We start from the raw sequence: 21,679 nt of genomic DNA, 5'->3' as shown, positions 1-21,679 counted from the left end.
CCATTTTTGGTTGGTTACATTTAATCTCAATATATATACAAACCGACATTGCATCTAGTTTTCATTAGCATGTCTAATATTCCTCTGTGTTTACATGCTAGATCCAGAACAGAAGCCATATGTCTACCAGGATGATTCAGATCCCCAAGACCTTAAAAGAAAGGGGGGGGGAAAAAAGCTTGAATTAAGAGTTTTCTAGGAACTTATTCCACTCTGTATGGAAGCTGTTTTCATTTTCAACTTCATGAGAAAGTCCATGCAACTTCCAGTATTGTTATAAAAGTGTTCCTGAAACCATTGTGGAATTTGGAAAGCCAAAGAATGTGATAATATTTTCAAACATGATTTCCATTAAAGGCTTGATTTAAAAAGAATCACTTATTTTTGCAGCCAGAATTGTGAATGTTTATGTCAACAACTTCTTTTTCTCAGAGCTCAGTTTTGAAATTATGTGGTTTTCATTACAATGCATTCAGTGTTCTCATTTCCATCACTCCTGCTCTTAAAGGCCTGATGGGCTTTTTTTTTTTCTTTGCTTTTCTCTGTCATTAGGGATGCAAAGAAAAGTGGGTTGTTGATGGGTTCTTTTCCTTCCTTCCTTCCTTCCTTCCTTCCTTCCTTCCTGCCTTCCTGCCTTCCTGCCTTCCTGCCTTCCTGCCTTCCTTCCTCCCTCCCTCCCTCCCTCCTTCTTCTCAGGTCTAATGGGTGATCAGAGGTGTGCAGTGAGGGGAACACTGGCAGCACACAGACAGCTGTAGGTAAAAGCCACCCACACCACCCACACACCTGCACTTTGTCACCTCTGCCTCTCGCTGGGGTCAGCTGCGATAAAAATCAATATTGCACAAAGAGATGCACCTCTGCAATTCTCTATGTTAATGCCAAATGTCTCCCAGATGGTAAGAAAGTCTAGTCTGGGCTGAAAGCAAATCTAAAGACCTCTCCTGAATCTCAAGTAATTCATGATTTTACTGTTTGGATTCAGAAGAAGTAGGGCAAAAGTCTCTGGGCTCCCACTGCTGTGAATCAGGCATTGTGTGGAGCCAGGCAGACAGCACTCTTGAGAGAGCAGTGAAAGGCAGCCCAGAGCAGAGCAGGGCTCCCTGGGCACAATTTGGAGCTGTCAGCCCCTCTGGTGAGCTGGCACAGGACAAGCCTGGCTGTCCTGGTGCACAGCAGGAGGGTAGAGCACCCAGCAGGTCTTCCTTGCTGTGGACACTTCTCCATGTGCTTTATTTTAGGTTTTATGACCTGCAGCTACCTGTGGTGCTCCCTCACCACAGGTAGGGAGTGATTTACCGATTCCAGGAAGCAAGGAACTCCTTCTGCACACGAAGGTATCTGGAGGTGTCTGCAGCCAGCACTGCATCCATCTCAACCCTGTGCAGCCCCTCTCCTTGTAAATGCTCCCAGGATCCCAGCTGCTGGGCTTTTCCCCCAGGCAGGCACCTCTCTTGTCCTAAACCCTGTCACACCCCAGCCTCCCATCCCTCTCTTACCCAGCAGAGGGCTGGCAAAGGCCCTGGCGCTGGCAGTTGTTCCCTTTCCTTAATCCAGGAATGTGAGTGCCTGAGGCAAAGTCCCTTCCCATGGGACAGAGGGATGGACAGTCATCTAAATGTTCAGACTGTATTGACTCAGACAGAACAAATTAGGACAAGACAAAAGGGGCCAGCAAGGATTTTCCCATGGTTTCTCCCAATTCTTTTTCTCCACACAATGAAATAAATAGCTGTAGGCTACATCCACAGGCTGCTAAACCATTTTGACACAAAACTTTTCAGGCTTGAAATCCCAAATGAAAGTCAATCTTGTATTTCTGTCTGCTCCTAAGCCCTACAGTTACCATCCCAGTGTTATTCTGCATGAAAACAAAGGCTTTGAAATGGGGGTGGGCAGGGAGAAAATAAACAATGTTCTTTACAATCTTTTTAAATTACCATTGCACATCTTGGTTCTTTATCTCAGTACTTCACCTATATTAGCTATAGGCTCATATGCTCCAGATTAAACACTCACTTGAAGGATGGGAGGACTGGGATGATTTAAACTTTCAAACTAGTCCACTTTCTTGGCACCATCAGCTGAGATCCCAAATATGCTACTTTGAATTTCATAATTTACTGCATGTAAGCTTTACCATAATGGTGTATTTCTCCTTTTGGAAAGGTAGAAAGAGAGTCAAGACCCTTTCTCTCCAGTCCCAGTTCTCAGTACATGCAAGATATCTCCACATCTGCATGTCTCCCTAGCTTGATTTCGGTAGATAGGAATTTACACAGAGGAAAATCACCCAAAATGTCCCATTTTAACAACTTTTGCAGCGCAACATCATGCTGTGAGGAGGTGAGGGGAGGCCTTACCTTGGAGCTGCACTTGTAGAGAGGATGGCTGATGGAGTCGACGTAGTGGTGCCTCATGCAGCGGCTGGGGTCGGAGTCGATGAGGAAGGAGCTGTCTGTTTTACTGTCCGTGTCTCCCATCATCACCAGCAGCGACAGCATGGAAATCGAAGCCGCGAGTACATGATTTCCCATTGTCGAGGAACTTCTCGCCGGTAACAGCAGAGGGAGGTAGAGCATTAAAAACCCTCCAAATTCTGGACGCCAGTTCCTTTCCAGGATGGTGACAAGTCTGGTTTAAGTGTCTGAGCTGTCATTCTTCTTCTCAAATTGGAGCCTGATGAGATTGTAATCCATCAAAGAATCTCCTGCACAGCTGGAATAAAAGAAACCTGAATCACAATCCTGACCAAAAGGACCTCTGGAGAAAAATAGACATAAATAATATTAAGGAACAGAGGACTTTTCTAGACAAAATAGACACTCTGAGTATTGTTCCCACACTAGGTAGCGAATACAGCATTAGGAGGGAGATGTCAAGGCCCTGTTACTTTTAGCATTGTTTTGTCATTTCTCTGGAGAGAACTTTTTGGCTTTTAACATCACAAGTGTAGCAATGACATTCTTTTTCACTTGTCCCTACAGTGTTCCTCTCAAAACTGGTGACTAGTAATGCATCAGAGATTTCTGCATATCTAAAAGACTGGGTATCCACTCAAAAGTGTTGAAGAGGGGAAAGCTTAGCTGCCTCTTCATTAAGGACTGGAATTTCTGGCCTTGGTAGCACATGGAAAGGATAGAGGCAGGTTGAGCAGTGGCTCTAGAGGCTGCCTGGCAGTACCCTGGTGTGCTGCAGGGGCAAGGGACAACCCCAGGATGGAGGCATGCTGAAGGTCTGAGCCCAGGCATGGGCAAGGTGGTGCCCCAGAGAACTTGCTGAGCACCAACCTGCACTGCATGAGGAACTACCTGGGCCTCTGGCTGTCCTGCCCTCTGACTACCAAATTCCCAAGCACGTGGATGGACATGCTTTACTTGCTTACCTGTCAGTCAGCCCTTGCTCAGAGTCAGTCTCTTCCCCACTAATTAAAGAGCAGCGTTTGAAAAATACATTTATTATTCCATAACACCCAAGTACCATCCCAGCTGTCAACTGGGAAGAAATATGTTCAGGTGGAGACATATGGCTGTCTACCTAGGCATCTGGAGTTCTGGTTCATGTTGGAGATCAGGAGATTCCCCAGGGAACAGGCACAGGACAGCCCTTGAAATGCTGACCAGAGTTTTGTGCCAGCAGGGGAAGGAGAATATCTCTATCAGCTGCTTCTTCATAGTCCCTTGATCCTTCTCACAAAGCCCTTAGTCCCAACTGGGTGATTAATTTCACTTTTACTACAAACAGATATAACTTGAAAGAGCTGTGAATTATCCATCTAAACACAGCCACATGAAGCATAGTCAGAGGATACTCATCAGTACAAAGTGCAAGGATTTTCTGAAGAAACTTAAGATAAAATAGTTCCCTGTTCACAAAGAAATGCTCTGGTAGAGCCTCTTGAGTATTTAAAGAGTTGATGTGTGCCTTTTTTGCCTTATACAAGCCTCTTTCAAAACTGTTTTCTGGTTTTCTGGCAAGTCCTCTAAACCAACTGATACTCATCTCCAAACAGCCTCCCCACCAGAGTGCTTGATGATTTGTGTATTGCTTTATAGCCTCCTCCAACACTTCTGGGAGAGGAGTGGCTAGCAGTGACAAACACTTCCAGAGTTCATCCAAGCTGGGATGGCACTGATGTGACATCCAGAGTCTCATGCTGGGAAGAAATGTTATTAGAGATGTGCGTGTGTTAGAGAGACAAAGATGCTCTGTGTGTTAGGCATTTTTGTTGTTGTTGTTTCAGGCTATTATCCATGTGCCTAAGTGGGAAAGGAATAGTTGTGTGACTGGATTTAAATGACAATATTTTTCCCAGAGTCTGACATATGACCTGGTACATTTTCCTCAGCAAATGGGGCATTAAAAACATACTGTGTCTTTGCAGTGTAAAGAACTTAAATGAACAGCACTAAACACTTAGGATCTCAGATACATTTATGCACAGACTCATTCATGTCAGTAAATACTCCTCCAAACATTTTAGCAGCATAAGAGAGAAATCTCTTGGTCATGGGAGCTGGGACAGGCTCCCTCCCACAAGTGAACTCTACGACTCCAGTTCATGCAGATGATGCCCAAGGATTAGCTAACAAACAGGAGGAGGGATGCACTATTTTTTTCTCTATGTTTAACCTTTTACCTACATTCCTATTCTTTTTTATAAAGAAGCTGACCAAAACATGCTACTTGGCAAGGTCTCCCTCCAACATAGTTAATCATTATTACACACCCAGTAATTCCCTCTCTGTCCAAATAAATTCACTTGATATTAGACGGTCTCATTTCATGTGATATTATATCCAGGGATCCCCATTTCCCACTCTCTCTGTCCCACTGTTAATTCCCTCCTTCTATATCTTTCCATGGTTTTGATCAGTATGATTTAATACAGTGAGAGAAATCTGAAGTCCTGGCTCAGCTTTCAAAAGCTTATCTCCCTAGTTTTCTTCAGGAAATAATTGGATGACACAGAGTCTGCCTCATGAAAACACTCTGAGAAAGCTGGAAAGAAGCAGGGAAAAGTGTGAGAAAAGGAAGATGGCTGCACCTTCTTCAGGATAAGCACAATACAAAAAGTATTAACGTTTCCACAATCTTTTAAAATTACCCTGGCACTTCACTAACAAAGAAATGTAGCAGGCCTTGGTAACAATACTTCTAAAGAAATAAAAAGTGCTGTTATCACATATTTATAAGAAAAAAAAGAGAGAAAATCAATACAAATGTGATCCATCTCCTGTGAAACTACTGGTTACAGTTGTTTGTAGACATTCTGGCAAAATGTGTAGGTGTATCTCCTGACATACCTATGGAAAGCATGCACACACATTTTTCAAGAACGTATGCTGTATATACTGTATATTATATATATAATATGTATGGAAGAGTCTTAGAGGAGCATTTAAACAAAGAAGTTAGGGTGTAGATTTCTGATTCTGTAAAAAAAAGTCAAAATATTTTCACTTAGGTACATCACCATGATGAGGTATTTTGGCGTGACATTTTCCATTTCCAGCTGATATTGTGCAATGGCATTTCACTTAGCTTGTTTGTTTGGGGTTTTTTTCAAGTTAAAAATTATGTTCCTTATTAAATTCTGTCTGAAATTATAAAATCCTAGATAGCACATGCTATCAGGATTGGCATAAGTAGTTTCCAGTCTATACTTCTGTCCAAAAAACAGAAGGAAGTACAGTTGTGATCATTAATCTTCATCTACAATGGCATTTTGTTTCATTTGGAAAGCACACTTTTCTATTAAAATCAACAATTTCACATAGAAATTTTGTTTTCCTATTTCAGCAGTTTTTTCCTCACTCTCTTTTCATGTGAAAACCGTGGTAGACAACTCATCTGCCAAGCTAACAAAAAGGAAGCCTGAATGGTCCCTCCTTACAGCATCCTGTAAAGAAAAAGATACAAAGGTGACTTCCGATCCTCAGGCTGAAAATTTCCTACAAAAATACATGGCCTAAGAGTGGATGAAAATCACTACTTCTCATTTTTTCCAGAATTCTCTGAGATAAGGGAAGTGCATTTTGTTAACAACAGGCTTAGTTCCCTTTCCATATAACTACTTTTCAGGATTTCATAGAGACATAACATACTAAAACTTGTTATAGCTGCTGCCTAAAACTGCTATAGCTGTTAACCAAAAAACTTCAGGGGAAAATAGAAGACATCCCAAAGAAAGACCGTATAAACATACAGTCTAAGACTGTATTGCATGGGGACATAGGGGCAGAGTTAGGGTTATTTTTCCAACTCTACATTCCTATTAACTGCTTTCCGAATAATAAAGATTTCTTATCATAGTTTTAATATCATTTAGAGAGTGGTGAAGGCTAAGGTTTTGTTTTGCTTTAAGGACAGAAGAACATTCCCTCATCTGGAATTATTTAGCCAGTCACTTTGTGAGAACATAAACAGAAATTCCCTTTTTGCTATGTATCTCGGAAAAAATAAAGAGCTGAGCAATTCTCCAAAGGTCTATTGGATCTGCACAGCTTTTGCCCAGGAAGGTAGGAAAGGAGCACTGGAAAAGCTCATTTATGGTGTACTTCTAGTTGTTCCCTGAGACCCCTGTATTAGGCATGCATGTGTGCTCATCTTGGCCTTCATTTGCTGTGCATTTTCTATGTTTGAGACTCCTGCTTGAAGATGAGGGCACAATTTAAGTTACTCAATGCTTTTTATGTTTTAGAAGCTGCCAAAATCCTGTTGGAGCAGTGGTGTGTGTATATAACTTAAGCCTGGCCTTGCATGCTGTACATACCTAGTAAACACAATTACTTGGATCCTACCATGTGGTTCTCTCATTCTGAATTTGTTATGTAAACAGAAGAGTTACAAGACTACTCAGTTTCTCCAATCTCCAGCCCTAAAAAAGTGTCACTAACCATGTATGTGTGCGTGAGTGAATTCACTGCTGCTGTTCTGACAAAAAAAGAAAAAGCCACAAAGTTCTTCATGAGACCAAAATGGATTTCTCAAGAATTTTACTGAATTTCGATAAGTTTAGATTTTCCAGGAAGATAGGGATTTGGGGGCTTCAGTCTCCAACGTCTGGGCTGGAATGGAAACAACTATGATGGGCAAACTACTCAGGCTACCCCAGGGCTTTTTCCACAGGGTTAAATTCTCTGCTATCATGACAAGGGTGGCAGGGTCTGTTCCCAGACATCCTTCAGCATCCACAGCGCTCAGATCTCCTCCAGCCCACGCAGCCATCCACACCATGCCTGGGAACAGCTTGGGAAGCACTCTGTGCTGGGGGACTGAATCATACAGTGACAATCTGAGCCATTTCAGAGGACAGTTCATCAGGCTTGAGAGGCAACCCAAGATGAGATGCTGCATCTGACCCTGCTTTCTGTAGAACCAACTCAGTCTTTGTCAGTTCCAGTGTATCTTTTACCTCTGTAAATAAATGCAATAATCTTCTCATCTAGCTGTTTTACTGTGTCCATTTCTGTTCCAGCAGTGAAGGAGCTGGCCTCCTGTATATGCCATCAAAAATCCTCACTCCACTACAGCTGCCTGTCAAAACACCTCACAGAGTCACTGAGTGGCCATGTGGGAGCCAAGCAGCAGCAGGTGAACACAGACAACCCCAGTTGTTTGAGAAATACCTTCACACAGCATTCAAACAGGTTTCTTCCCATCCCGAGGCAGGGCAAACACCAAACCAAATATTTTGAGTGGGATCTTTACAGGTCTAAATAACTGACTGTTCCCCCAAGGTCTTATTGTGCTGCAGAGGGTCAGCTTGACTGACATCCAGCTGTGCTGGAGTTTGTCCCCTTTGATGCTGAGGGAAATGTCTTCATCCATGGCACAGGAGCTCCATCCACCCTGACACAGCAGGGGAGTGTGTGCCTGCTAGGAGGGGACACAAAAAACACACCCTCCTGGCCAGAGCTGATGGGCAAGAGGAGAGCAGAAGGAAAGGCAACAAGAAGGAAAACAGGCTCAAAAGAAGGAAATTTAAGCCTCTTCGTTTGAATGTCCACAGCAGGGAAGCCCATCTGGGCTGTGCTGATGCTTCACTGTCCAACCATGTGGCTGTCAGCAACCACAAAACGCAAGAACATAAAAGGAGCTCTGTTTCTGAGTGGTCAGAAATGTCAAACACACTAATGTGGTAAATGACAGAAACTCCTGCAAACCATTTTTTCCTGCGAGGCTTCCTTAAGCTTTTTTGTATTTCAGGAGATGAATACCTATGAATCTAACAAGACTGAAAAGAAAAAAATAGGAAGACCATGGTGTTTGAAGCATGAGAAGTAACATAGCAATAGCAGCAAGCATAATGGAAGCACCGTGGGAGCCTCAGCACACAGGGGATGAGCACAGATGGGATTGGTTCCTTGTGCTCATTTAAGCCCCCAAAAGTGTTCCTGCCGTGGGGACCTGGAGCATGAGGTGGAACAAATCCAGCTGAATGGCACTTGAGCTGTCTGAACTTCCCTCTGCTTTTGAAGTTCCCAGGGATATTTCCAGCCCTTCAGGTAGGCAGGAGAGGGGGAGCAGGAGGTGCCTTCCTGCTCAGAGGTTGAAATAACAAGCTCCAGTGGGTACTGCAAGGCTGGCACCCAGCCAGCAGACAGGCACAGGCCAACATGGAGAAAAGGGTTTAATACACTCGCAAAGAATAACTACTGGGGGACAAAAGAGGGCTTGTATTTTTATTCTTTCCTTTTCCTGCTTCCAGGAAGCTTTAAATAGATTGATTGGGGGCATGCATGGGATATCTCTCTAATGAGGTAGTAGAGCCATTTAATGGTGAGGTGATGCCAGCTTTGGATTCTTTCTTTATTCTTGTGCTTCTCTGAATATCAGGGTAGTCGTGGTCTTGAGTCTCAGACAGCAGAGGAATACAATTTTCCACTTGGTCATCCATCCAGAAGGTGCTGGATGGGATTACTCCTTGGTCAAGCACCAGGTGCAGAGCTGAGCTGTCTGGGGCTGCCCATCCCTCTCAGGAGGCAAACCAGCAAGGGTGACTGCTGGCTACAGTGCAAATGTTCCCAGCCAAGCATTAGCTATAGGATTTGCTTCAGTAATTACCTCTACTTCAGTCTTATGACCCAACATGAGGCAAAATTGCTCTTGGCCAAATTACAAGTTGCTGAGAGGTCTAGGGCATTCAGGCATGTGTCCTCTACCTGTTGGAGTGCGTTACAAGCAGGTGGGCAGTTTTTGTTCTCTGTCTGTTGCATATTTTCCAGAGAATTCAGAGGCCTGTAGTTATCAGCAGATGCAGGAGTAGGAATGGGTCTTTTTATTCTTTAAACAGAGACATCCCTGCCACTGGGACCAGCAGAAATGGTTATGCATGCTGGAGGCAGCACATGATTGAAGGGGAGGTTCCCTCTCTTCTGACCCAGGGGCAAAATCCTTTCCTCTTTTATACACAAGCAAAATTCAGACCTCCATCCATATATCTCATCCTCTGATAATTAGGGGACCTAAATATTTGTCTCATGGTAACAATTCTATGTCTTCTAACAAGGGGAGCAGCGTTCCTCTAGGTCCCACTCCCTCTGAGCCGTGCTGCTATGACAGCAATGTGATTGTCACTGCCATGGTATGCTTAACCTTTGCCAAACCAGAGCTGAGGCATTAACTCAGATCCTCAACCCACATGTCTTAAAGGGCAACATAACCTGTGCTGCCTCGGCCTGACACTGTCTGCAGCTCAGTAATAACCAGCACGAAAATGTGACAAGCGTGAGCTGTAACAATGATTGATGCAACTAGAAAAATAACAAAGAGAAGCTGAAAAATAGCAGTGAGGAGGAGGAATTCCTGGGACCAGTGTCTCCATGGCACCAGCAGCCCCCTACTCTCACACCAGAAGAGAGACTACACTTGCCTGTGGTAAAAAGGGTCTCCATGCCACACAATGAAATTCCAGCAAACGGGACAAGGACGGATGGTGTCTGGAAGTTGTAGTGCCACTGCCACTCACATAATAGTTGGAATTAGATTATGTGAGAAAAGGAGGAATATATAGACGACCAGCTGCTCACAGGCTTACTACAACCTTGCTTTTATTGTTCTGCTAAGTTAGAGGTGGGGCATCAGAGGGATTCCTAACATACCACTACTGAGAAATTTTAATATGTTCCACACTGACACATATAAAAAGGAAATAACAGCTGATCACAGCCAGTGGAGACTACAACATGTCTTCATATGCATGCACAGAAGTGTGGTCAAAGTGGGGTGCTCTTGGCTCAGACACCTGAGCTAACCTGACCCAACCTTTCTCCTGCCACTGAGTTGAGTTTCAGCAAAAGGACTGTCAAGTGTGAAGTCAGGCAGCAGAAAAAGAGGTGATCTGGACATGGCTGTTCACCCCATCCTGAGATACCAGGACATGGAGAAGGGCAGGGGAGCTGAGAGGCAGAACACTTAACACTGATGAAAAGAAACACGTGTTTACACAAGCGACAGTGATCTGGTGCAACAAGATATCACAGAGGGCAAAAGTTTAGCTGGGCTCAGCAGAAGGACCTGTTGTATATGGGGGGCTTACAGTCACAGGGGTTTCATTTCTAAAGAGTTTTTGGAAGGGTTATAAACTCTCAGGACTCTGAGAGTTCAGGATTAGGGAAAAATCCTTTGCCCCAGCAAGTTACCCCATAGCTGCCTGCCACAGGGTCTCTGTGTCTCTCTTTGATGTGGCCACTTCCAGCCATGCTCAAGAGGTGGATTGCTCAAATAACAGGGCCTGTGGCACAATCTCATGTAGAAAACTGTTCTAAAACTCACAGAGACAAGTCTCTCCTCAGAGGAATTTGTAATACTTATAATACAACTGTCAAATATTTATAATTGTAGTTACAATAGTGATTGGGAGGTGAGGGTGAGTGTGGATTTTTTTACTTCAGTTAAACAAATAATCCACCAAACCACTTGCAAAAATGTCTTGGTGGTTTCATGCAAGCTTGCACCATAGTCAGTCAACTCTCTCCAAGTTCCAAGGACAACCTTGAGCACTTCCTAGTGCATCTGAGACCAGACAAGCCAAGAAAGGAGCAAAGTCAGCCCCAGGAGAAATGGGGAATGAAGCCAGAACCAGGAGGACACCCTGCCAAATGAGTCACAGCAGGCATCAGTGTGAGCTCCTGAGGAGGTGGTGTGTTCCCCTCCCACCTGGGTGAGAGAGGCTGCAGCCCTGGCAAGGCCAGTGGGCAAAAACACACAGATGTTCACAAGCCTCAGTGGTGTGTGAGGGATGGTGCCAGTGGGGAGATGGATTTTGTGGGAATCAGCCATGCCTAAGGAGCTACCTGGGCTACTGCCACTGGAAATTCTGCCCAAGGCTGTCTGTAACAAGTATCCTGCTCTGCAAAGGCCAATCATCAGCACACACCAATCTGAGCCAAACCAGGCACTGCACAAACCCAGGAAACCTACATGGGATGCCTTCAGGTAGAGAAATGAGCCTGTAACTAATCATCATCAGCCCCTAATTATACCCTGTCCCTAATTCAAATTGCATCTTGCTTTGTAAGCTTGAAACACCTATTCCTTCCACATTTGTTTATAACTGGAAAACCTTCAGGCATTGTTTTATAATACAAAATAAGATTTCATTATTCTAGCAAGAGCAAATCAATGTATACCTAAGTCACACTGGGAGCCACTGATTCAAGCTGGTAAGCAATTTCTCACCAAATAGTTCTGTTTAGGTCCAGGAAATTATTCATGTGTATAACTACTCACAAATATGAGTAAGGTCCCACAGCATGAGCAAAAGTGAGCATCATTAGTAATTCAAAAGGAAGGGGGGGAGGGAGTGTGTCCTAAAATGTAGATATTCTTTTGAAGAGGGGAAAATAACAGCACAATGATTATTACATCCACATTTATTGACCACATCAGGCTGCTGGGTTGCTTCTACTAGAAAATAACTTTTCAATAAAATGCTGATTTGAAGTGAGTTTGTCCCCACTGCTGGTTTTAAATAATCATTTGCCTGCAAGTGGATTTGTCCCATTACTGGTTTTAAATAAGTTTTTGCCAGTCCTTCTTCAACAGGCAGAATTCCTACTTCTCAGCCACTGTTACAAAGCTTTAGGAACTCTAAGTAACATGTAGCATATAGGAAACTTATTTTTAATCTCTAAAGAGCTGCAGAAACCTTGAAAAGTAACTTGTCATGCCATTTCTCCCAGGCAGGAGCAAATAAAATCTGTTATGGGGAAGCTATGACAGAAATTTCAATGAACTTGCAGGGTGGGACAAGAAATCTGCCTGGCAGTCCATGATAGTCAGTGCACACACACACACACACACACACAAAAACACATACAGAGCATCTTGCAAATTCATATTTGGCACAAGAAAATTGTCCCTCCAGCACACACTGTGTGTGACACTGCAGCATAGCTAAACCAGTACTGAGATTGATCTTTGTTACTCTGTTCTTTGCTGCCGGACCCATTCACCTGAACTTGTATAGGATGAATTCACTCACCTGAATCCGAGCAGGGAGCTGTGCTCTCCTCCTCAGCCGTGCTCTCTCGGGGCAGCGTCCCTTCCCGAGCCCCGCGGTCACACTACACTGACACTTTGTCACCGGGCTCGCAACAGGGAAATTCTTCTTCCGTCCCGGAGAAGCAGAGAACAGCCATGCCCGTGCCTCTGGCGCTGACACACAGGGAAATGCAGTGCCGGGAGCGGAGGAGAGCCTCCCTCTCTGCTCCAGCGGGCGGGCTGGGGTCGCGCAGCATCCTCCCGTGTCAGCTCCGGGCGGCACAGCCACGCCGCCTCCCGACTCACCTAAATATACCCTCGGCACTGCAGCACAGCGCCGGGGCTTCCCCCACGGGTCTCAGCCAATAAAGAGTGCGTGTTAAATCTGTCCTAATCCACAGCCAGCGCTGTCCGGTCCATAGGAAAGCCGTGCGGAAGTTTGGATAAGGAATAATGTGCGAATTACAGGCGCTCCCGCGAAGCGTGAGACGCAAAGCTAGAAATTAATCCTGCCTGTTGTTTCAAATTATTCTGAGCGCTCCAGTAGAAGACTGGCAAGGGAACAGCAGGCGTAAGTAGTGATACAAGTAAACAGTCCGAGTTTAAAGTAGCAGGCTTGCCCGTGTTCCTAGAGCCCTGTTGTAGGGGTACAGAGAGGGTGCTGGCGATACCAGAGTGCTCCTGGTGAATTCAGGGCAGAGTCCAGCACGTCCATTCCCTCCAAAACCACACAGCTAGCACCAGCTCAGAGCTGCAGACTGGAGCTCAGCGTGATCACAAGAATAGGTGTTTAACCGAGTTGCTCAGAAGCGCCCTGGGCTACCTATTTGAGTGCATTCAGGCAACCTCCTGACAGGGGATAAAGGCACAAGAAGGAGACACAGGGACTAGAGCTGTGTTGATTCCATTTAAACACAGTTTAATTTCAAAAACGGTACAAGGAGAACATGTCTTTGTCAGATAAGGAGATTAAGCACGCAGTTTAAGTCCATGTAATACTCAAAATCTGTAGGAATCTCTTATTTGCAGGCTTACCTTTGGAAAATGCACCACTCCTTCCTTCCCTCGAACTCTTCAGAGAGCTAAAAAGAGGTCCTGTTACTTCCAAATGCTTTTGTTCTTCTGTCCCTCTGTCACATGGCTTGCCTTTTATATTTGCAACACACAAAAGTTAGGGCTGTTGTTTAAGAGAGAGACAAGGGAGAGAGAGGGAGAGAGGGGGAATGTCAAATGGAAAAGTGCCATTGCAGTCATATATCAATCAGGGCAGCAGCAGCAGCAGCTCGCTGGCAAATGGGAATTCCACAGAAATGTGAAGCTCTTGTTATCTGAGAAATCACAAAACACCACCAGCCAAGCTCCCCTCTGCAGGGACTTCTTATTATCGGCAAGCCAGGAAATAGAAGGAAATGTAGGCGCTTTTTTAATTGCTGTTATTGTTTCAGATCTGGAGATAAGAAAGCTGTGGCATATATAAGCCAGTGGAATATAAATCCTGGATCAAATTCCTTCCTAAGCAAATGCACCATGTGCAAGATAAAGCAAACCACTGAGAAGCAAGGTAATGGAGCTAAGTGAAGGATCTGACAGTAATGATTTGAAGAATTTGATAACTGCTTGCACTTGGAAAATATCCACAGAAAAACTACCTGTTCCCAGGATTACTCATTAATCTCCTTTTTTTTCCTGGCCAGTTTTTCTTAGACTTTTTCAACTGAGATTGATTTCAGATATCCTTAATTCAAGCTGTGCTGCTTCACTACAATTGGTCAACTAAATCATCTGACATTCCCTGGCTCTCCAGTTGGGTAAGCAGATGAACATTTTCTGTATAAATACTTGTCTGCAAATCTGTAATTCCCCTGCTTCAGCCAGCCTGCCCTGAAATTCTGAAGTTTCTGTCAAATAAACTCAGCAATTTGCTCAAAGAAGAAAACATCGTCTTTCTACTTTACTCACCTTTCTCTGAAGAATGCCAAGTTTGAAAGAAATTATCCTTGAAATCTTTTATAAAATATTGTGGGTTTATATAAAAAAAAAAAATTCCCTGAGGGGCTGAAGGCAGGCTCCATCCACTGGAAAGCCCCACTTACAACAAGCACATCACAGCTCTGGATGCACCAAAGCCTTTTCTCTGCAGAGAAGGGTGTTTCCCTTCCCTTTGGAGTGCCCCTTAGTCATCCTGCAGGATTATGGGAAGCACAGACCTAAGCTGGTTAATTAAAAAATAGGCGACATAGCTGGCCATTCACAAGCTGGATCTGTTCAGAGGCACCGGGCAGCAGATGGACAGGGCTCTGTGTCGATTGTGTTTGAACTCTAAATGAAAGTTGGTATTTGATGGATGATGTTATTAGCTAAATGTCTTATGTGGTATAAGATCAAAGAACAGATGGGAATTATGCCTTAAAAATAGAATAATCTAAAAGGGGAATGGCTTTTAGATAAGTAAGCATCATGGAAACATAAAGGAGACTTTCTTTGGCTTGCTTTGCTGCACAGCCAGGTTTGACTGGTGGGATAAACAAACGACCCACTTAGGACCGAAATTTTTAGGATGTGAGTTTTGCTGCACATTTTCCCCTTCATATTCAGCATTTACATTGTTGTGCCTCTTAAGTCAGCCTTGGGTTTCTCTTCCTGACCATGTGTGTCCCAGTTCTCTGTTTCCTCACAGATGGCAGTGCTGTCACCCAGGTTGGGTGGTGACAAAGCTCATCAGCACCTTTGCCTTGCTGTGCCACAGGCTGTGGCTGCTGCTCTGGCACTGCATTCACCTTAAGCAGACAGAATACACACAGAAATGGTTTTTAATTTAACCAGCACCCTCCTTTAAAATGAAGGCTGTTGGCCCTTTGGTCATTGTGCTGCTGGGTTTTCTGTCTTTTTCCACTGGCAAGAAAGTGATTTACGTACTCGAGTTACTTGCACTAAGGATCTGTCATGAACAAGACAAAGTAGCTCCTGGATTAAATCCTCCAGGAGACAGTAGATATCCTACTCATGGTCCTCACTGAAAATTATATTTTAGGGGGTTTTCTACTGGTTTCTTATCTTTGTGTCATCTGCAGGTGACAATATCTGTATTAATTTTTAGTTGGGTGATAATCATATTCAAAGATTATCAGTAATGTCTCAAACAGTGATATTTTTGAGAAGTAGTACTCAGCAGTTTGCTACGACAACATAAATTCCTAGTACAGGAAAATGAGCAAAAGTGACTTCCAATTTTTTTATCTCCAGCTTCCAGACTCTGTTTGGCAGCCAGTGGAAGTTAATCAGCAATTAATTGACTGCCCAGCCTGGTGACTTATAAACTGACACTCTCATTTGTGGCCTTCTGAATGAACTTGCACATGATCACAAGCACAGAAGTAGAAACATCTAATGCTGCCTCCCCCCACCTCAAGAACACTAAGGCCCATAACTTTTTCATAGCTGTTCATAAATCTTTAGACTCTCTCAAATGCTGTGACTTAATCCCACCCATAAAACCAGACATCTTGAAGAAACAAATAAAAGCAGAAAGTACAGGAGCTCAGAGCTCAGTTTTCAAAGACCATGAGATATCTGAGATGACCCCAGATATAAGATAATATTTCCAGAAGATTTAAGGTATTCTGCTCCCATCAGTTCTGGTCTGAGTTCCCTTCAAAAGAAGTTTATCTCACTTAGAAGTTTTTGCCTGAAAACTAAATTTAGGCTCTTCCAGTAGCAAATGTAGGGTTTTCACTCCAAATTACTTTCATTCCAAATTACTTTCAGTACAGGCCCAATTCAGATTGGCATCAACAGCAGCTTTTCTCTCTGTGAACAGCCACAGATATTTTGCTGACTCATTTGAACTAAATACCTATATTTTTTTTAATAGAAAAAGACAGGTGAGTTAAATCCTTCCCTTGAAGACTCAGGATGTGATTTTGAAGAGATGGAGATCTACTCCTGCATGGAGTTCTACCAACCTCTCTATTTCAACCCCCATAACATACACTGGAGACCTGCAAAATTATTTCTTATTCCACAACCACCATATGACCTACAAGACTCATGTTTGTCCTCAGCAAATCATTGCACTACCATTACCTGCAGCTCAGTGGGACACAAATGTTTGCCCTGTTGGCATCATCAATCCCCATGTTCCTTCCTCCAAGCAGCAGGATTTCACCTCTCCATCATGCACGTGCTGTGAAATGCATTCAGACTTGTGCAGAAAAATCAGTATTTTGTTTTCATCTGAAGGATTTCCCCATGCTGCCACTTTGTGGTCTCCCCCAGACAGTTTTTACATTCTGAGAGGGTAACCACTGCTACAGTGGGTAACACATCTCCAAATCATCAAATGTGCTGTCAGAACAGGCATTGCTTTGTATCTGTGCTGGTGGTGTCTGCAGGACCAGGAAAGGAGTACAAATGCAAGGACAATTCTAAAACGTAGATACATACTCATGCACAGACACAAACATGCACTCTTTTGCTTCAAGCAGTTAGAGGGAGTGGGATGCACAGGAATGTGGTTCAGAGAGAGACAATGCTTTGTTCCATTATTGAATTGATGAAGGAGGGTTTATATTTGGGGATTTGCCATCAGTATTCCTTTCATATTTGGTAATGTAGGAGGAACTGAAAGCATTGTAATGGCAGTCTACAGCAACAAAAAAATGTAATACTTATATAATGAATTTTTACTTTGTATATGTAAGAGGTACCCAGAATGCTTAGAGGAAGCATTTTCTATCATTTTAATAATAAAAATAGGTATTAGGCAAATAATACTCTGAATAAATAAAACTACACAACCACAGTATACAGCAATATTACATTATATAAAATATAGTATTACAAGATTACAAAATACAGGAGCAGATGGCACAAAAGTCTGTTTATGCACTCAGTGCTTTTCATCTCTTCTTTCTCCCCATGGTGCTTTATCTTAGATTTGTTATGTAAGGATATATAAATACCTAAACACACATATTCTTTTGTAACCTAAATGGGTCTCTTGTTTCAATATTTATATGTATTAATGCATGTGTATTGTTATGAAACAGTAAATGGAAATGTTTATTCTGTTATTTACACAAACACTGTTATTACAGTATTTTTAAGGCTCCTGTCATCTAGGGGATAAGGCTGCTGTGAAGAAAACTGTGAAAATTAGGTCTAAATTATATGCTTATTAATTTTAAGACAGAACTCAGTAAGACACGTTGCCTTTGGGCAATACTTAGCCTTTAGGCTGACTTGGAAATGCAGCTGCAGAAGGACCAGAAGTTGGTGTCCCCCTGGTTCCCTCAGCATGAAGAAGCAGCTGGTCAGGCAGGGCTCCTCTGAGGTGTGCTGCTCACAAGGCACAGATTCCTTGGGAGGATCAGTGCTTAAAAAAGGCAAGCTGAGGAGCCTGGCAGTGAAAACAGTGCCAGGGGGAGATCTTGGGTGAACAACGTCTTGGACATGTCTGTGGGAGAGGTGGGCAATGCTCTGGCACAGGAAGGTTTTCAGGAGTGATCCAAGCACAGAAGTCACTGCTCTGCCCTCAGGCACAGCCAGGCTGCCCTGCCCTCACCACAGAGCCCCAGTTTGTACAGGACAGGTGAGGAAGCCTGGATTCCTACACACTTTCACCCTATATCCCTCATGGTTATCCACTCAGGTTTTTCCCCTACACAGCCTTCAGCTCCCTGATCCCCAAATCTCTTGATGATGAGCAGTGGAGCTCCTTGCCCTTTGCTCCCTCCCACTAATTTTTCAACTGTTTTTAAAGCCCCTGCAAGAGTGCTGGCTGAGCAAGGGGCAGCACACCTACACTGGATAACAAACACATGCTGTGGCTTCTTGCCTCCTCAGACTGCAAACTGTGGGTGCTTTGGTTTCTCTCTGCAGCAATAGGATGCAACACTCCTGCCTAAGCCTCACACCTCCTCACATGTCCAAGGAATTATTCAGAAACTTTGTTTTCTCTGAGAGATCTCAGCCTTGCTGTTAAAATTGACTGAATTTGAGCAGCTGGTTGAAAAGCTAAGGGGGAGACAAAAACATCAGGGCCAAGAGAAAAAAGGCAATGCAATTCTATGAGAAACTCATAAATAAGAGAGTAAAAATGTCTCTTTTCTACCTTCATGCTGCTGGAAGGTAGAGTGTTTTTTCCCTAGAAGAGGCTGTTGTCACCCTGCTCCCTGTCCCCATCCCCTCTGGAGTGACTGGCTGCACCTCTCTGGTGTCCTCTGCCACTGCTTTGTGCCTAATGGAGAAAGAGGAAAGCTACCATATCTCCCTGAATTTCAGCAGGATGGATCAACAGTTCTGCAGGCATTTGTAAGGTTTATCCACCCTTCCTGAAGGCAGCTGTGTTTCAGCTGGGCTCCTCTCATTGTCAGTGGAAACCACAAACAGGTACTGCCTGAAGGGCTGTTGTTTTCCTCATGACAGGATGAGGTGGAACTGCCTTTTAGCTGTATCTGTTTATTAATAACAGAAGGAGCCAGGAGTCATCTTGATTTAGTCACCCAGCTGCTGAATGCCTTGTTCAGGGCAGATGAATTCCACCTTTAAGGTTGTTTCAAATGATCTTATGAGCATATGCAGTAGATGCTTAACATACCAGCTAACAATCTACAGTCACACATAGGTCAGTGCTAAATATCTCACTTCTTTCCATGGCTGCAGGGAAAGTTTTGCATCAAACAGTGTGGGATAATGACACCTCATGTGCAGTGTGCAATTCTCAGCATATGTCTTCCACCTGACAAAGAGAGAAGAATCTCTCTGTGAAAACTTGTAATGTGTCAGATGTTTACCTGAGTACCAAAGAACACTTGGGACACGTCCTACAGGATCCCCAAGCCACATCTAAAATCAGCCTGCACTAACCCCAGTGTCTTGTAGGAATTAGTCATGGCCCCCAGGATTTCAGTGTGGAGTCTGGGGCTTTGGGGTGCAGCTTCCATGGGGAAATTTCTCCAGCATTTGCATCTCCACCTCCCCACGTGGATGATGTGTGCTGCACCTTGGCATCAATACTCGTTTCTCTACCTCACCATCCCAAACCACAAACCACAACATTTCTGCTGTTTCCTGTCCTTTGTGCTCCCCAAGAGGTCAGAGTTTGTCAGAAAGTCCTAAACAGTGGCACAACTGGCAGTTTTGTATGAATTTTGCACATACTGGGGGCTAAGGATGCTAAATGTGGTTTGAAGTAGCTTCTCTCAGCAAGGGTCAGATTCTGAGGGCTTCTTTGAAGCTTGGCTGTTACTGGGCATCAAACTGTAACTTCATTTCTCTGAGGGTTTGCACAAGACAGAGAAAACTCCGAGGTGGCAGGAATATCTCCACTTAATTGAGAAAAGCATCATTGCCTTCCTCAGGATAATTTCAAGTTATGATTGTGGTTTGAACATTTCCATAATGACAAAAAACTACCCATAAATTTGCCTAGAGCTGAAAAAATGACCTGGCAAGATACAGCCAGCTACTAACAATAGCAACCTCATTTTATTGCTGTCTCCTGCCAATACCCACACAATATGATTTTCTTGCAGTAAAAATGCAATAAGTGAAGCAGAGAAGATGTTTTTCTATGCTATTTACTATGAAAAATTCAAGTGAAATCATTTGTTTATGACTCAAGTTTGTGTGGCCACTCCCTGTGCAACACCTCATGTTTTAAAAGGAGGCACTAAATGAAATTCAGTTTCAGCTAACCAATTTGGGTTAAATCTTCAGGGCAGCTCATCGTATGGGAAGTTCCTGAGAAGAAATGCTATTTAGGGCAGGAAATTGGTGATTCATAATTGACATTAACTCCAGTTACCCTCCAATGTTCATGCTGTACTTCATGTGAAATTATTATAAGGAAAGAAAGGCCATTCCCTTGAGCAAGTTCAAGTTAATGTTTAGGAAACCATTGAAGTTATTATTAGGACAAAAGTCATTACGGTGGAATGCTCAGATGCACAGAGTGCGCCCTCAGCTGCAAAGCCTGAGCATTTTAGCACCTCTGAAGAGCAGGTAGCTCTTCAGAAATCTGGTCATTACTTAATTGTTCCACCCTCCTATTAGCCTACAATAAGGAATTAAACAGATCTTGTTGTGGATTTTGACGTGAGTAAAGCTTTGGCATCTTATGCAATTTTTTATGATTCTTTTTCCAAATAGAAGCAGAAATGTCTTCCTAATATACAATATGCCTTAAACTGCAAGTGTAAATCAGAGGCAGGCTTCAGGTAAAGAAAGAGATTAAAGACTCAATACAGTTATAAATTTAAGTACCTTTGGGTTTGAGAAAAGCACTTTAAACCACTACCTCGTTATTAGCTTTCGAAAAGAGGGATTTGGATTCCTCTCTACAAGGAGAGGCTCTCCACAGCCCCAGTGCTGTGCATGACCAAGGACCCCAGAAGAAAATCCACTCACTGATCAAGTTCCTGGGGCTCTACAAACAGCAGTGGATGCTCAGGGCACAGGGAGGTGACAGATCATGGAAAACCAAGACATTCACCGTCCTCCTTGGCTCTCACTTGGGCTGTGATAAGGGAGATGACAAAGTGATTTTTTGGGGGGGTAGCAAGAGCAGCACACAGCCTCAGGAGCAAAACAAACTGAGAAAATACCTCTGTCAGGTATTTATATCCTCTGAGACCAGAGGTGGAAAAAGTCCTAGCAGAGCTGATGCACACTGGAGTTGAAAAGAAAACCAGAAAAGGGTATAAACTGTGGTTTACTGAGAGTGATCACAGGAAAAGGTGAGAGAGCTTACAAGAAAAAGTTAGAAGAGGCAGGAGAAAGAGCCATTTGTTGGTGATTCCAAATAATCTTCAGTTCTGCTGGGCAAAAGGAAGCATTGTAGAAATGTGATTCCTGTCCTTCATCTGAAAGCTAAAAAGATAAATAAGAGGTTATCAAACAGAGGCTACAAAAGGGAAAGTTTGCCCTCACTTAGCAGAGCCAAAGCTACAGTACAGCTCCAGGAGATTCAGGAACACACCCCTGGCAAGAGCCTCTCTTGGAACTACTGCCTGGGGTAGAACTTGGAGGCTACTGCAGGAAGCAGAACTAACTCTGAAGCAAGGAATTAGGATCTCCCAAGCCAAGGAAGTCAATTAGAGCAGGCTGAGGCTGATGCAACGATGCACAGAGACTGAAAAGAACCTTGAAATGGAAGGGAAAACCCAGTCAACTACTGTGGGAGACACTG

The 21,679-nt window shown here is 43.6% G+C and overlaps 1 protein-coding gene across 2 annotated transcripts in view; it reads right to left on the bottom strand.

The window, feature by feature from the left end:
• The window catches only part of NDP (norrin cystine knot growth factor NDP), an 18,524-nt gene extending 4,836 nt beyond the window's left edge, over positions 1-13,688 (bottom strand). Inside the window, exons 1-2 of one of the 2 annotated variants that reach the window (XM_085048664.1) lie at positions 13,525-13,688; positions 2,364-2,718 (exon numbers count right to left, since the gene is read on the bottom strand). In XM_085048664.1, the coding sequence (XP_084904790.1) occupies positions 2,364-2,582 (219 nt within the window). In that variant the 5' untranslated portion in view covers positions 2,583-2,718; positions 13,525-13,688. Of the gene's footprint in view, positions 1-2,363; positions 2,719-12,490; positions 13,255-13,524 lie in introns of those variants that run through there. The other variant, XM_085048620.1, reaches the window with a different exon arrangement.
• Positions 13,689-21,679: the final 7,991 nt, after the last annotated feature.

The sequence above is a fragment of the Lichenostomus cassidix genome, chromosome 1 (genome assembly GCF_008360975.1).
Source record: "Lichenostomus cassidix isolate B80296 chromosome 1, HeHo_3.0, whole genome shotgun sequence".
NCBI classification, from domain to species: Eukaryota; Metazoa; Chordata; class Aves; order Passeriformes; family Meliphagidae; genus Lichenostomus; species Lichenostomus cassidix.
This window is presented reverse-complemented; position numbering and strand designations above follow the sequence as displayed.